The 14,220-nt window shown below is 47.0% G+C and overlaps 1 protein-coding gene across 17 annotated transcripts in view; it reads right to left on the reverse strand.

Annotated features, from left to right (window-relative positions):
- The window catches only part of ATXN7L1 (ataxin 7 like 1), a 277,135-nt gene that overhangs the window by 27,072 nt on the left and 235,843 nt on the right, over positions 1 to 14,220 (reverse strand). For all 17 annotated transcript variants that reach the window (XR_009209090.1, XM_058425748.1, XM_032761344.2 and 14 more), the window contains 3 exons: positions 10,304 to 10,587; positions 6,977 to 7,059; positions 5,850 to 6,106 (listed from right to left, as the gene is read on the reverse strand). Coding sequence is in view for 16 of the 17 variants with exons in the window: in XM_058425748.1 (XP_058281731.1) it covers positions 5,850 to 6,106; positions 6,977 to 7,059; positions 10,304 to 10,587 (624 nt within the window). In the remaining variant the exon portion in view is untranslated. The remainder of the gene's footprint in view (positions 1 to 5,849; positions 6,107 to 6,976; positions 7,060 to 10,303; positions 10,588 to 14,220) is intronic.

Raw genomic sequence — 14,220 nt, forward strand, 5'->3', positions numbered from 1 at the left:
AAAGAATAAAGACAATCGTGGGGAGAAAATTATCCAAGATGTAACACAGCAAAACATCCCAGAAAAGGATAAGTATCTCAAGATTGAATGAGCTACTGAGTACCCAGTATGATGAATGGAAATGAGCTACATCAAGAGTGATCAGCTGAGTGCAGTGGTTCACATCTGTAATCCCAACACTTTGGGAGGCTGAGGGCAGATTGCTCGAGCCCAGATGTTCAACATCAGCCTGGGCAACACAGCAAGACCCTGTCTCTGTAAAAAAATAAAAAAATTAGCCAGGGGCAGTGGCTTGCACCTGTAGTCCCAGGTACTTGGGAGACTGAGGTGGGAGGATCATTTGAACCCAGGAGTTTGAAGCCGAGATAAGCTATGATTGTACCACTGCACTCCAGCCTGGGTTACAGAATGTAAGCTTGTCTTCAAAAAAAAAAAAAAAAAAAGAGTGACTACTGTGTGAACTTTCAGAGCCCCCAGGCTTCAGAGAAAAAAAACTGGATGTGTGCAAAGAAATGATAGTCAGAATAATATTAAACTTCTTGATAAAATTTTCAGTGCTACAAGTCAATGAAAAAATGTCTTCAAAATTCTGTAGGGAAATGATTTTCAATCCAGTTATATACTCAAAAAGATTATCAATTTAAGTGTGAGAGTAGAATAAAAATATTTCCAAGTGTGCAAGGATTCTAAATATTGACCTCCCACACATCTTTTCACAGGAAGCTAATGAAGGAGGTACTTTGTCAAAATTTAAAGGCATGAACTAAGGAGGCAGTCACTTGGTTCCAGGAAACAGGTGCTTGAACACAGAAAGAGCAAAGACATGTTTCCAGGATGGCAGAAACTGTTTTCATTCTAATTATTTAAGCACAGTTTAGTTTTTGAACTACGTGCCTATCTTACTTTGATTTAAAAAAATGCAGGTTGGGTGCGGTGGCTCACGCCTGTAATCCCAGCACTTTGGGACGCTGAGGTGGGCGGATCACCTGAGGTCAGGTGTTCGAGACCAGCCTGGCCAACATGGTGAAACCCCCATCTCTACTAAAAATACAAAAATTAGCCAGCCTATGGTGGTGGGCGCTTGTAATCCCGAGTCTGAGGCAGGAAAATCGCTTGAACCTGGGAGGTGGAGGTTGCCACGAGCCGAGATCACGACACTGCTCTCCAGCCTGGGTGACAGGGGGGAGACTGTCTCAAAACAACAATGACAACAAAAAAAAGCAGTGTAAGTAAGAAGGAAATTGGCTGAAACACTCTATAATAAGTTCCAGTTGCCAGATAAAAGAGAGGAGGAGATGAGTGGAAGATTCCTGGGGAGTAAGCTGAGTGTGGAAGCTGTGCTCTAGCCCACAACTGGCTGTGGGAGCAAAGGGAGAAACAGGGACACATGATGGTGTGCTCGTGTGTGCACACACACCAGGAGGAGGGAGCTCCGCATTGTTTCCTTTTTGGGCTCATTTCCCTCAGGGTGCATGCAGCCTCCTGGAGGTGATATAGTGGTGGATGCTTTCAGGACCTTTTAGCTCTGATTGCTGCACTCCAGGGTGACACCTGGTGGGAAGGAGTTCACTGGAACCAGCTTGGGTCTTGGAAAAAGCGAGGCTTGGGTGAGGAGTGATGGGGAATGGGGCAATGAACCACAGGAAGGTGTTGACACACTCACTCAAGTTTGTTTAGTTGCCGTTCACTCTTTCCCCCTCCGTACTACATTACCCATCCCCTGTCTGCCTGCCAGTCTGGTCTAAAGTCAAAGCATAGGATGATGGGTCTTGTCCAGTTCAACTCAGGGAAATGCAGAGAAAATCCCACCTTACCACTTTGAGGAAGCAGAGCATCAGTTTGTCTGAGTGCATTGGGGAAGAGAGCAGAAGGCAACTGACCTTGATTCGGTCCTTACTATTTGACCTTAATTCAGTCCTTACTATGTGCCAGGCATGAAATGTACGTTTCTTATTCGAGCCACCTTGGGTGAGTAAACTAGTATCTGCCTTTCTTAGATGAGAACTTTTTTTTTCCCTTGTGGTGGAAAATGGGGTCTCGCTATGTTGCCAAGGCTGCTCTTGAATTCCTGGGCTCAAGCTATTCTCCCACTTCTGCCTTCCTAAATATTGGGATTACATACGTGAGACACTGCGCCTGGCCTCAGATGAAGAAACTGTTATAAAGCTAATAAGAAATGGAAGGGTTTTGTGCCTGTCTGTATAACCTCAAAGCCCCCTAGACTGAGAAACAGATGTAGAAACAGCACAGGGACAAATATATAAGAAATCAGGGAGGGAATAAGGCGGGGCGCAGCAGCTCATGCCTGTAATCCCAGCACTTGGAGAGGCCAAGGCAAGAAGATTGCTTCAGTCCAGGAGTTCAAGACCAGCCTGGGTAACATAGTGAGACTCTGTCTCTACAGAAAAAAAAAAAAAAAAAGAGAATTGGCTTGCAGTGTGGCAATATCACTATCCTAATGACATACAGAATGGAACAGAAGTTGCTTTTACTCCAGACTCATCCCTGTCCTTCGTCAGGAATCTAAGAGCTTCTGCCTGTCTCTACACTGCCCTCGTCAGTCTAAGATTAGCAAGTTTGCCCTTTTATACTTTAGACTGCATGTGTAAGGATCTACGAGACAGAGGGGACTGTGTGCAGATTTTGTGGCACCAGCTTCCTGTGGGCTCTCAGCCTGGCTTGTCAGAGCCCAGCCCTCTTTGCCCTTTCCAACAGTCCCGGTGGGGTGGCTGGGCTAGTCATCCACAACCCTCGGGCTTTTTGGAGCAAGCAATGTGTTCCTTTAGAGTTGGAGGCAAATAAACTGAACATATGAGTGTGTTACTCCAGGCCCCTCGGGCTGGGAGCAGAAGCACGGAGGGCAGGCATATGGAAACCAGGCAGTGTCAAGGCCGGCATTCACTGCCTTTGCCTTCCCGTGGAGTGCCCCTCCCACTCACTAACAGCTACCATCCATGGACTGCTTCTTATGTGCTTGGTACTTTCTCACTTCACTCTGATTAGCTCCATTGTACAGATGAGCAATCTGAGGCGAGACAGGCTAAGAACCATGACCAAGCTTACCTAGTTAGTAGGCACGGAGTTGAGATTTCCACTTCAAATCCCATTCCAACCCTTGTTATCTAACTTTAACTTTTCTAATTCTAGACTCAAGTTCCTTTTTTAGCAATCCCTGACAAGAATGGGTTGCAATGTAAGAATATGAGAACTAAAATATTTTCAAGGTTAACAAAAAGATACGTATGAAATAAATTCACACACGTTAGCATTTCCCACAAAGAGAATTCACAAGTGGGAGGGGATGACAATAAATTCCATTCATGTGCAATAGTTTTTTTTTTTTTTTGCCAAGTACAGATAATCTGTGTAGATGAAACATCTATTATCTATACATCAATATGAGTAAAGCAATGTTTTTGTAAGTTTTGTGTGATTACAATATTCAACTCTGATCATGCCTGCTCAATCTTTAATTGCAGGGGATCTTGTCCTAAACTAAGATAAGTGCAGGACATTTTCCTGATTAACTTTGGAAAAGAGCTCACCCCTGAGTTTTCTGGTGCCTATCTCAATCTTGAAAAGCATCCTCAAAGATGACTCTGTGGGCCGGGTACAGTGGCTCATGCCTGTAATGTCAGCACTTTGGGAGGCCGAGGTGGGCGAATCACCTGAGGTTAGGAGTTCGAGACCAACTTGGCCAACATGGTGAAACCCCATTTCTACTAAAAATACAAAAATTAGCCAGGCATGGTGGCACATGCCTGTAATCCCAGCTACTTGGGAGGCTGAGGCAGGAGAATTGGTGGAACCCGGGAGGCGGAGGTTGCAGTGAGCCGAGATCGTGCCATTGCACTCCAGCCTGGGCCACAGAAGGAAACTCTGTCTCAAAAAAAAAAAAAAAAAAAAAAAAAAAGATTCTGTTACCAACGTGTGTAATGTGTTCCTCTGCCCCCCACTTCTTTTCCAGAAACATTCTTCTTGCTGATTAACCTCACCCATCCTTTTCTGCTTCCTTAAGAGAACACAAACAGCTGGCATTTCTCTATAGATGAACATTCTCCTGAAAATTAAACCCAAAAGGAACAGTCGGAGCAGATCCTTCAGGCTCCACTGTTTTATTATTTAATGGCTGCTCCCTTGTTTCTCTGTTAAGCCAGGTACCACTGCTTGGTGAGAAGTGCCTCCATCAGTCAAAAATAGATGGAGATTTGTATAATCAAAGAAGGCTTTCAAACTGGGTTCCTTGGAGTCCTTGGGGAACCCAAGGAGATCCTCGAGAGGGTGTGGGGGACAATGGCTCTGGGTACATGTGTGAGCTTAGCTGGCTTCAGGTGGAGGCAAGTCTACTTTCCTATCAGATACCCATAATAAGGTTGTGCTGGAATGAAAATGTTCGATAGCTACAAAGAAGTTTAAAAGTCGCTGTATATAGAATTGAAGCCCCTTCCAGAAATTTGGAACGGAATTGTCGCCGCAACTCTAAAACAAGAGTAATATCCTTAACCAACACCCCACATGACAGTGAGAAGTCATTATAAAATGATCTTGCAAAGTGAGGGGTGGCCAGGAAAGTAGCAGGTCAACGGCGACAGTAACGCCACGATGGTGAGCATGATGGAAGTGTTGGGGATGGCAATTCCATCTGACCGCGTCCTCCTGAACGCCTGAGGCTGAGCTCGGCCACAATGACAGAGGGACTCTGGCTGTCAAACTAGGTCAGGCTTGCACCAGCATGGAAGGCATCAGGGTGAGAGCCTGGCAGATCAGGAGCGACTGCTATCAAATATTTGTTTTTGCTTTAAAAATCAACTCCCTCCCCTTCTTTTATGACTATGTCCTCTTAAAGCCTATTTGCTACCCATTGAGATTCACACTGTATGCATAAAAAACATCAGATAATACCGTTATCTGCACTTCTCACTGAGTATTATTAATGTTTCCTTTTTATAAAAATTATGGATACTTGATTCTTACCTCATTTTTTTAAACTCTGAATTCCTGAAAAGCGGGGTCTAGCTTCATTAATCTCTGTACCCCTTCCTGAGAGTACCTAACATGGAATCTTGCTTATGGAGCGAGCACTCAATAAATATTTTTGAATAAGTGGTTCTCTGTCCCATTATTTGGGAATTGAGCTGCTGCCCATCAAAATGGACATGCATGGATTTAAAATTACTTTTAATCCAAATGAGTGTTAATTCTGTTTTCTATTTTTTCCTTTCTGTCCAGGACAACCACATAGAACCCCAAACAGGTGGCCCAGAAGAGTAGCTTTCCTGGTGTGGAGAGACATTGAAGGACAAACAACCTCTGCTATGCCAATTTCCCCTTTCATCCTGATGATAGGAGAGCGTGGAAAACAAATATCGTGGCAACTGGACTAGCATGGTGCAGTGAGCACCTAAGAGGTGCTAACGACCTATCCACCCGGGTTTCCCTACTCCGATCCAGGAATTGTCAACTAATATAAAAACCCAGGCAGCCAGGAAGTCACCTGGTGGCTGATGTGTCACAGTTCCAGGTATTTATTTCCACCTTACTCTTGCTGTGTAAAAACACACACTGTCTGATATAGGGTCTGCTAGTCTGCCACGAAGTCCGCTGCTGCTGACAATGATGATGACAGTGATGATAATAACGATGACAGCAGTAAAATCTGTTGAACACTATGTGGCAGGCACTGGGCTGGGCCTCTTATGTACATTATCTCATTTAAACTTTACTACTGCCTTAGGAAGTAGTACTATTACGACTTCCATTTAACAAATAATCAGACCACATGCCACAGACCCAGCAAGCTAGTCACCTGACCAAGCACACAGGGCTTCTATCGTCAAGGTGGTACTTACCTAGGAAGTACAGAGTTAGGTGGTCTGGATTTTGCAGGGGATGCAACTTTCGGTTCTGGCCCAGAGCTCCCTGAAGACCCTGGCAGAGAATCCTGTGCCGGCCCGGATTGGCTTGGAAGTATTTCCCTCGTGGAAGTCAGGAGATGCTCTTTATCTTTAACTTCTTTTTCCCGGGACTTGGCTTTGTGTTCTGCCAGGAGGAGGTCAAATTGCTTTTTCCGGCCTGGGACTGCCCTCCGATGGCTTAGCGAATGTGTCTAAGGAGAAGAGAAATGAAAAGCACAGCCTCTTTGATCAGCACATAAACCTGCTTCCCCAGGCCCTCCATCTCAGAAATAGCAATTCATGGAAATTTAGAGGTGCTTGAAAAGTCAACTTCAAGGCAACAGCTCCTGTTCTGTGGCTAGGAAGAGGCAGAGACCACACGAACGCAACCATGCCCTACACTCCTGGTGTTAAGAAGCCAAAGCTTCCTCCAAAAAATGGCATAGGATGACGAGCTTCAGCGCAGAACCCATGAAAACCTCTCTGATGAAAGGCAACTGCGAGGGAATGCTAGAGTTAATCCAGGTGCAGGTGGGAGGCTCGATTCGGCCCAGACAAACAGAGCCACCAAGCAGAGAGGGCCATCGCCTTGATCCCAAGAAGCACTAGCAGTTCAGCATGAAATACAGGGCTTTGGGCGACCCAATGGCGGCCGCCTTGGGTCAGCTGTTCCCCTGGCCACCCCGGTGTGGCTGGATCAGGGGCGCGGCATATCATCCTCCCCTCCAGGGCTGCCTTTCAGGGCGCTGCCGCCGCCGCCGCCGCCGCTGCCGCTGCTCCTGCATACATTAAAACGTAGCAGGCTTTAGAACCGCCTGTGAGTGCCTATAAATACAATTTACTGTCTGGCCTCACAAGTAACAGGGGAAGCCTAGTTTTTTTTTTTTTTCCTTCTTAAAAAGCCAGCCAGCTTGAGGCAGGCACTCTGCTACCATGGACGAGAAGAAAGCATTTCCCTTACAAAGAACAGCTGGGGGTCATGTCGAGGTTCCACACCCTGCCGTGTGCAGAGAGTGGCATGCAAACATTTCGACAAAGGCCCCAGCGAGAGCAGGAAGTATTTTTTATGGAAAGAGAAATACCTTGCAGGTGAGGGATCTTGTGCAAGGTTTCTTTGTCTCGGGATCCAATACTCCACAGTGTTTATTTGGGTCAAATTCTCTCTCTGGTTTAAGAAACAAACAAAAAATATAAGAAAAAAGGAGACTAAATAGGATTTGGCATTAAGACTACATTTTAAAAAAAATGCACATTTGCACCAACAAGTGAGACATTGTCAGGCAATCTGTTTTTTGTTTTTTTGTGTTTTGTTTTCTCAACCAGCTGCTAAAATGCTTCCAGAACCGCTCGGGGAAAATGGTGCTCCCCTCTGAACCCAGAGTTCCCAAGTCTAGCTTCGGCAGCAACGCCGAACGCAGCACAAGGCTTGGGGAATAGGGCGGGAGCGGGCACCGAAGGGAAGGAGAGGAGCCGTGCTGCTCTTAATGCTCTTAACGCTTTATTTTACTTGCTATGGTTCCACAGGTCCTTGGCATTTGGGCATAGCTGGCTGCAGACCAGGGAGAGCCACCTGAGACCCAACGGCCCCTTTCCTGGGCTGCTTCAAGAGTACAGACACCCTGACTCCAGCTCCTGCCTTCCTGCTAGTTTTAGCCATGTAAGTGGGAGATTACTCCTTGACATGTCAGAGTGACCTGCCTCTCTCATGCTTGACAAAGCCCTCGGCGCAGGCTTTGCACACAGCCTTGCTGACCACAAACACCATTTACCTGATTGAGGGGCACTCTAGCAGTGTTACAGGCAGGGGCAGGGGAGAAGGCTGAACTTGAAGGTGTAGAGAGGGCAGGGCCTGCTAATCTCACAGCTGCTCCCTGCCCCCACTGCCCTGGGTCTGATGCTTCATGTGGGAATAAAACAGGGCAGGCTGTCCCCCTGGGATGAAGGATGTCTGTGCAGAGTGGCCAGGCTTCCCCAGCTCCTGCCTTCCAGTTGACTGTGGACAGCTTGTGTGGAGGTTACTTCTAAGGAGCCTGCTCTTTCTATACCCATCTTGGGTCCTTCACCCCTGCCAGGAAGACAATCATGCTGTCCTCACCTTAAAAATGAGGGGATGTGAGGTGATCTCTTTTTTTCATTTTTACTTTTTGAGACAGGGTCTCGCTGTTACCCAGGCTGAAGTGCAGTGGTGGGATCAGAAGGCTCACTGCAGCCTCGACCTCCTGGGCTCAAGCCTCAACCTCCTGAGTAGCTGGAACTAGAGGCATGCACCACCACACCTGCCTGATTTTGTTATTTTTTGTAGATACAGGGTCTCACTATATTGCCCAGGGTAGGTAATCTCTTAAGGATCTTTTGGGCTTTAAAATTCCACCTCTTGGATGGCCTGTGCCGTTTCTGGAAGGCACCAAGCAAACACATAAGTCCTGCAGAGCAGGAATGACACAGCCCTCTGGGCATGTGGGTAGACTGGCAGCAGTGTTGCTGGTGGTAGAGGGTGTACAGAAATTGGTGGTACCTCCTTAAGACCCTTGAATGGCTGCAAACTCAAAAAAGGTTACCTAGCTGGAAAACTATCTGAAATTGGTGGAGTAAACTCTGAGCATATAATAATGCTCAGATTATAACATAATAAATGAATGTATTCTATTTTCAAAAGCTTTGAGGGTCATGGGGAGGTTGCAATGGTGTTACTGATGATGTGCACAAGAAAACTACTCTATACCCAAGACAGATTCCCTGGCTGGTTACCAAAATGCCTCCCCCCTTTTTTGCTTTTTGTCTGCCTTTTCTCTCTCTCATTCTCTCTCTCTCTTTTTTTTTTTTTTTTTTAACTTCACTTAGGAAAAAAACCTGCTAGGCCTGGAGATGCTGGTTTGCTCAGAGCCCTCTCTGGCCAGGCTGCCTGGTGTGGTATTTTTTTCTTGGGTCTGTCAGAGTCAGGCCCGTGCCTGGTCCCACACCAGCGCCTCATGTCGACCTGGAGCTGAGCAGGCTGTTGGCTGAGGGTAGGAGCTCGCTGCCAAATGTGAAAGTGAGGCAGAAACAAGCAAAAGACCCGATGAGACAAGACAACCCACAAAATGCAAAAACAATGCGCGGCAAAAAAATCCCCAAACAACTTCAGATGGGGTTATAGGCTGGAAGCCAAGGCCGTGCTTCTGCTATGGCGAGGACCCCTCGGCCTCCAGCCACTGTGCCCACGCCTACCAGTTTTCTGGGGATGTTGCCACCACCTCTGAATAGTGAAACCGAGGTTTCCATGCAGGAAGAGCCAGGTGCTGGGGGCTCCAGCCCGAACTGTGAGGCCCACAGTGCTTACGGAGAGCACCAGGCTCTACCTTTCTGCCTTGACAGTGGGTGACCCGTGCAGGCAGAGATATGCAAGGTACAATGCCTGCTTTATTTGAATGCTTTGGGCTTGAGGGACTTTTCAGACATAATTTTTAAAAGAGTTACAGATGAAAGAAAAACTAGAACTACAGACAAATACAGAGTAGACAATAAAAATTACCCATAATTCCTTGGGTGCTTAAAAATCAAGTTAACCCGAGGACAGTTTCTCTGTCACAGGGTGGCTGTCACTGTATTTTACTTTCTCTGGCCACCATCAGGGAGTGCTCATGATGTAAGAAGAAGTTATGAAGTTTATAGCTTCTCCTGGTCTTTTGGAGAAAGTAAAAACTGCCAGGTTTAGTTCTACAGCAGATTGATCCAAAGCAAACGTTACCCACATAGGGGCCTCTAACAGTTAACCATTATCCCGTGTGCCTCTTCCGGCACCCCAAGTGTCTGCTCAGACAACCAAGGAGTAGACTCACAAGAGACCGCCCCAGCACCCTATTGGCACTGCCAGCCCTAGCGTTCCTGTTTGGGAATTCCAACCCGATTATGGGGGATAGACAGTTGTAAACGCAACTGCAGAATCAACCTGGAAACTCCGGAGGCCAAAGGACAGAGGCTGTGTGTTCCTGTGCAGCACAGCTGTTGGCGGGGCTGTCCCTCACATGCCTTGAGGCACCATGAGATCCCTGTGTGTTGTCCAGCTTCCCAGCAGTGAAGCTTCTATGGAAGCCAGGGCTAGTTCAACCTGTTTATATGATACAGATACACAGAATCACCTGTTCACAAGACCCTCGGAATCTACAGAGTAGGTCGGTGCAGAGCACGCTGTCTCCTGGGTTGCTAGGGTAACTCCCGCTAAGCACTGAACTGAGCGAGGGACTTCATCTGCCCGGGGAAGAAGAGACCTGGTTTTCCCTTGCATTCTAGGTGGGGTTCCTGTTTGCAGGTAAACTCCCCTTAAAATGAAACAGAGCTGCTTAATGATAAGAGCACATCACTCCTTGGTTATGGCTGCGACTCCCTTTCAGTCTAATCATGAGTCAGACCCTGATGACACTGACACATACCTGAAAGTCTCCTGTAAGGCTTGTTGCTGTTTTTGGTGCCATTTTGGTGTTTCTTGTCTATGGTGGTTGGCAGAATTCCTTTGCCATTTAAGATCTTCTCTGGTGAAGGTGGCACTGACTTGGACATCAGGACAGGCTTAATTAAAGGAGGGGTGGAGACGGCAGAGGACGAGGTGGAGGAGGCGGAAACTGCAGTAGTGGTTGTGGAGTTCATTTTGACATTGGTACCATCTGCCTTCACTAGGTTAGGAATTTTCTCTAAACTGACTACAGGAACTGGAACACTGAAAAATAAATGAACAAACACACACAATTGCCTTCTTTGATACATCTAGTCTGCTGAGGAACCATACCCGCTTATCATTATCAGAACATTTCCTTATCACTTAATTATACTCCTTCTATAAGCAAGCAGCATGAGTCCAGTTTTGGTGGGAAAGAGTTCTGTGCCCTGGAAAGGATCAGCAGGGGGTGCGAGGCTGGCATAGTGCCAGGGGTGGCATCAGGGCTGACTGATTACCGCCCGTGCTGAGCTGTCCCCATAGATCCTGCAACTCCCCCCTTCCCGGGCCCTATAGGTTGGCCATCTCCAACACAGCACCTTGGGCAGAACAAGGCACCTGCTGTGAAGCTCAGGAAGAGATACCGTTTGTCCCCTGAAGACAGTGTGCCACTGCTGAATCACGCCCCCTCCCCCTGCTGCTCAGCTAGTCCCCCAGCCTGGCCCGGATCGGGCCTGACATCTGCTTAGCTCTGGAGTGCTGACAGGATCACACCACAAGGAGGCATGGCTTCAGGCCAGCGTGCTGCACGGCGTGCTGTCGGACGGCTTCTGGATCACTCTCACATCCTGGGGATGGGCTCAAATTGAGTGAGCCGCCATGTAGCATTATCCAATATTCCATTTTAGGCAGCTAGTTATGTAAATAGGCAATTCTCAAGGCTGGCAGGTGAGAGGATGAATTTTAAGAAGGCAGAGCACAAAGGTGTGCTTCACTCTTCAGAATCTGTCACCTTAGCCCCCTTCCCTGCTATTTCTCCTGTATGGGATGTGCATTTGATTTCTCTGCTTCTTTAATGCTGAAGGACCTGTGTCTGGGGGGCTGTGGAGAACTCCATCTCTGGGTCTTAAAAGATGAGATGAATAAGCTTTGCTTTAGTCCCTGAGCTAGATTCCCTTTCCTCCTGGCAGGAGGGGAGAATGCTAACATGGGCTCCCCAGTCATCTCTGAGCTGAGAGTGAAGCCTACTTAGCTATTTGAATGCCAAATGATCTAGAATATGGCTTTTACATTCCTGCAGACAATGTAGGGCAGGAAAGAGGGGCTGTTTTTGGCAGGAAAAGAATCTTATCTGTCCACATGGCTGGCTGGCTGGCTCTCCTTTCTCTAAGATTCATTCACAGATTATTTCTTTGATCAACTTGTTCATGAAATTATTTTAGCCCCCTCTCAGCCCCTGCCCCTTTTATGACTTTGAAATAGGATCCCAGCTGTTTGTTACAGATCTTTGCCAGTGAGAAGGGCACAGAGCAGTGGAACAGATTGTGGCTGGACATTATCAACTTTTCCCTCGGACCACGTACCTTCTTGGCCTGGGGAAGGGTGACATGGGGCTTCAAGTCCCATGTGAGGGGAAACTAGAATGACAGTTTTCTGCAACAAACCCTGCCACTGCCAATTCTGTCCCTGATTAGAGTGTCTCAATCTCTGAGACAGAGCTGAACTGCTGCTCCTTTCTATTTAATGGCAATCCTCAAAGCACTCCCATATCACTGAAGAATGGCACAAGAAACCCTTTGAGGGTGAGCACACCAAGACGCTAGACAGGTATTACCTGGTGAAATTAGTGCTGCATTCCTGATTTTTCTCAAATGATAAAAAGATGCAAAACAATGTGATACAGAATTCTTCTAGGCTTATTCCTTGACACATTTAAAAAGCCACAAGTTAAGAAATCAGGGTCCTGAAGAGAGATGCTGTTCATAGCAGCATTATTCGCAATAGCCAAAGGTGGAGGCAGCCCAAGTGTCCATCAATGGATGAATGGATAAGCAAAATGTGGCATCATTCAGCTTTAAAAAGGAAGGAAATTCTGACACGGGCAGGAGCCTTGAAGACATTATGTTAAGTGAAATAAGCCAGTCACAAAAGACAAATACCGTATAATTCCACTTATATGAGGTACCTGGAGTAGTCAAATTCGTAGAGACAGAAAGCAGGGCAGTGGCTGCCAGGGAATGGGGGAAGGGAGAATGGGCAGTTTTTTTTTAATGCCCGTTGAACAACTATTTAGAGTTTCAGTTTTGCAAGACGGAAAGAAAAGTTCTGGAGATTGGTTGCACAACAGTGTGAATGTACTTAATACTATTGAAATGTACATTAAAAATGGTTAATATGGTAAATTTTATGTTATGTTTATTTTACCACAATTAAAAATGTTTTACATGTACAAACTAAAAAAAAAATGCAAATTACAAAACTCTTACAATCTAAATTATACTTCAATAAACCTGACTTCAAAAATACAGATCAGAGGCTGGGCTCGGTGGCTCACACCTATAATCCCAGCACTTTGGGAGGCTCAGGCGGGTGGATCACCTGAGGTCAGAAGTTCAAGAGCAGCCCATCTCTATAAAATACAGAATTGGCCAGGTGGTGGTCAGTTGTAATCCAGATTTGGAGAGGGCAGGGATCAGAGGTCAGAGCGGGAGGCAGAGCTTACAGTGAGCCGAGATAGTGCCACTGCACTCCAGCCTGGGTGACAGAGTGAGACTTCGCCACAAACAAACAAACAAACAAACAAACAAACAAACAGAAATTAGCCAGGGGTGGTGGTGCATGCCTGTAATTCCAGCTACTCAGGAGGCTAAGATGGGAGAATCACTAGAACCCGGGAGGCAGAGGTTGCAGTGCACTGAGATCATGCCACTGTACTCCCACCCGGGTGACAGAGTGAGTCTCTGTCTCAAAAAAAAAAAAATGTGTCAGTGGCCAGTTGTGGTGGCTCATGCCTGTAATCCTAGCTCTTTGGGAGGCTGAGGTGGGAGGATTGCTTGAGCCTAGGAGTTTGAGACCAGCCTGGGCAACATAGAGAGACCATTCTCTGCAAAATAAAAATAACAATTAGCCAGGCATGGTGGCATGTGCCTATAGTCCTAGTTACTTGGGATGCTGCAGGTGGATCACTTGAGCTCAAGAGTTTGAGGTTACAGTGAACTATGATCATGCTATTGTGCTCCAGCCTGGCAACAGAGCAAGACCCTGTCTCAACTCCCCTCTGACCCCACTGGCACCCCCCAAACCCAAACATATTGGCCAGGTATGGTGGCTCATGCCTGTAGTCCCAGGATTTTGGGGGGCCAGGGTGAGAGGATTGCTTGAGGCCAGGTGTTTCTTTGTTTTGTTTTGTTTTGTTTTGTTTTTGAGACAGTGTCTCTGTCACCCAGGTTGGAGTGCAGTGGCACAATGTCAGCTCACTGCAACCTCAGTCTCTTGGGTTCAAGCAATTCTCCTGCCTCGGCCTCTCAAGTAACTGGGATTATAGGCGCCCGCCACCACACCTGGCTAATTTTTGTACTTTTAGTAGAGATGGGGTTTCACCACGTTGGCCAGGCTGGTCTCAAACTCCTGACCTCAGGTGATCTGCCTGCCTCAGCCTCCAAAAGTGCTGGGATTACAGGCATGAGCCACTGCTCCCGGCCGAGGCCAGGTATTTGAGACCAGCCTGGACAACACCGTGAGACCGTGTCTCTACAAAAAAAAAAAAAAATTATAAATAAGCTGGGCACATTGGTGGACACACATAGTCCCAGCTACATGAGAGGCTGAGGCAGGAGAGTCACTTGAGCCCAGGAGTTTGAGGCTGCAGAGAGCTAGGATTGTGCCACTGTACTCTAGCTCGGGTGACACAGTGAG

Source organism: Hylobates moloch, unplaced genomic scaffold (genome assembly GCF_009828535.3).
Source record: "Hylobates moloch isolate HMO894 unplaced genomic scaffold, HMol_V3 SCAFFOLD_1, whole genome shotgun sequence".
In the NCBI taxonomy this organism is placed as follows: Eukaryota; Metazoa; Chordata; class Mammalia; order Primates; family Hylobatidae; genus Hylobates; species Hylobates moloch.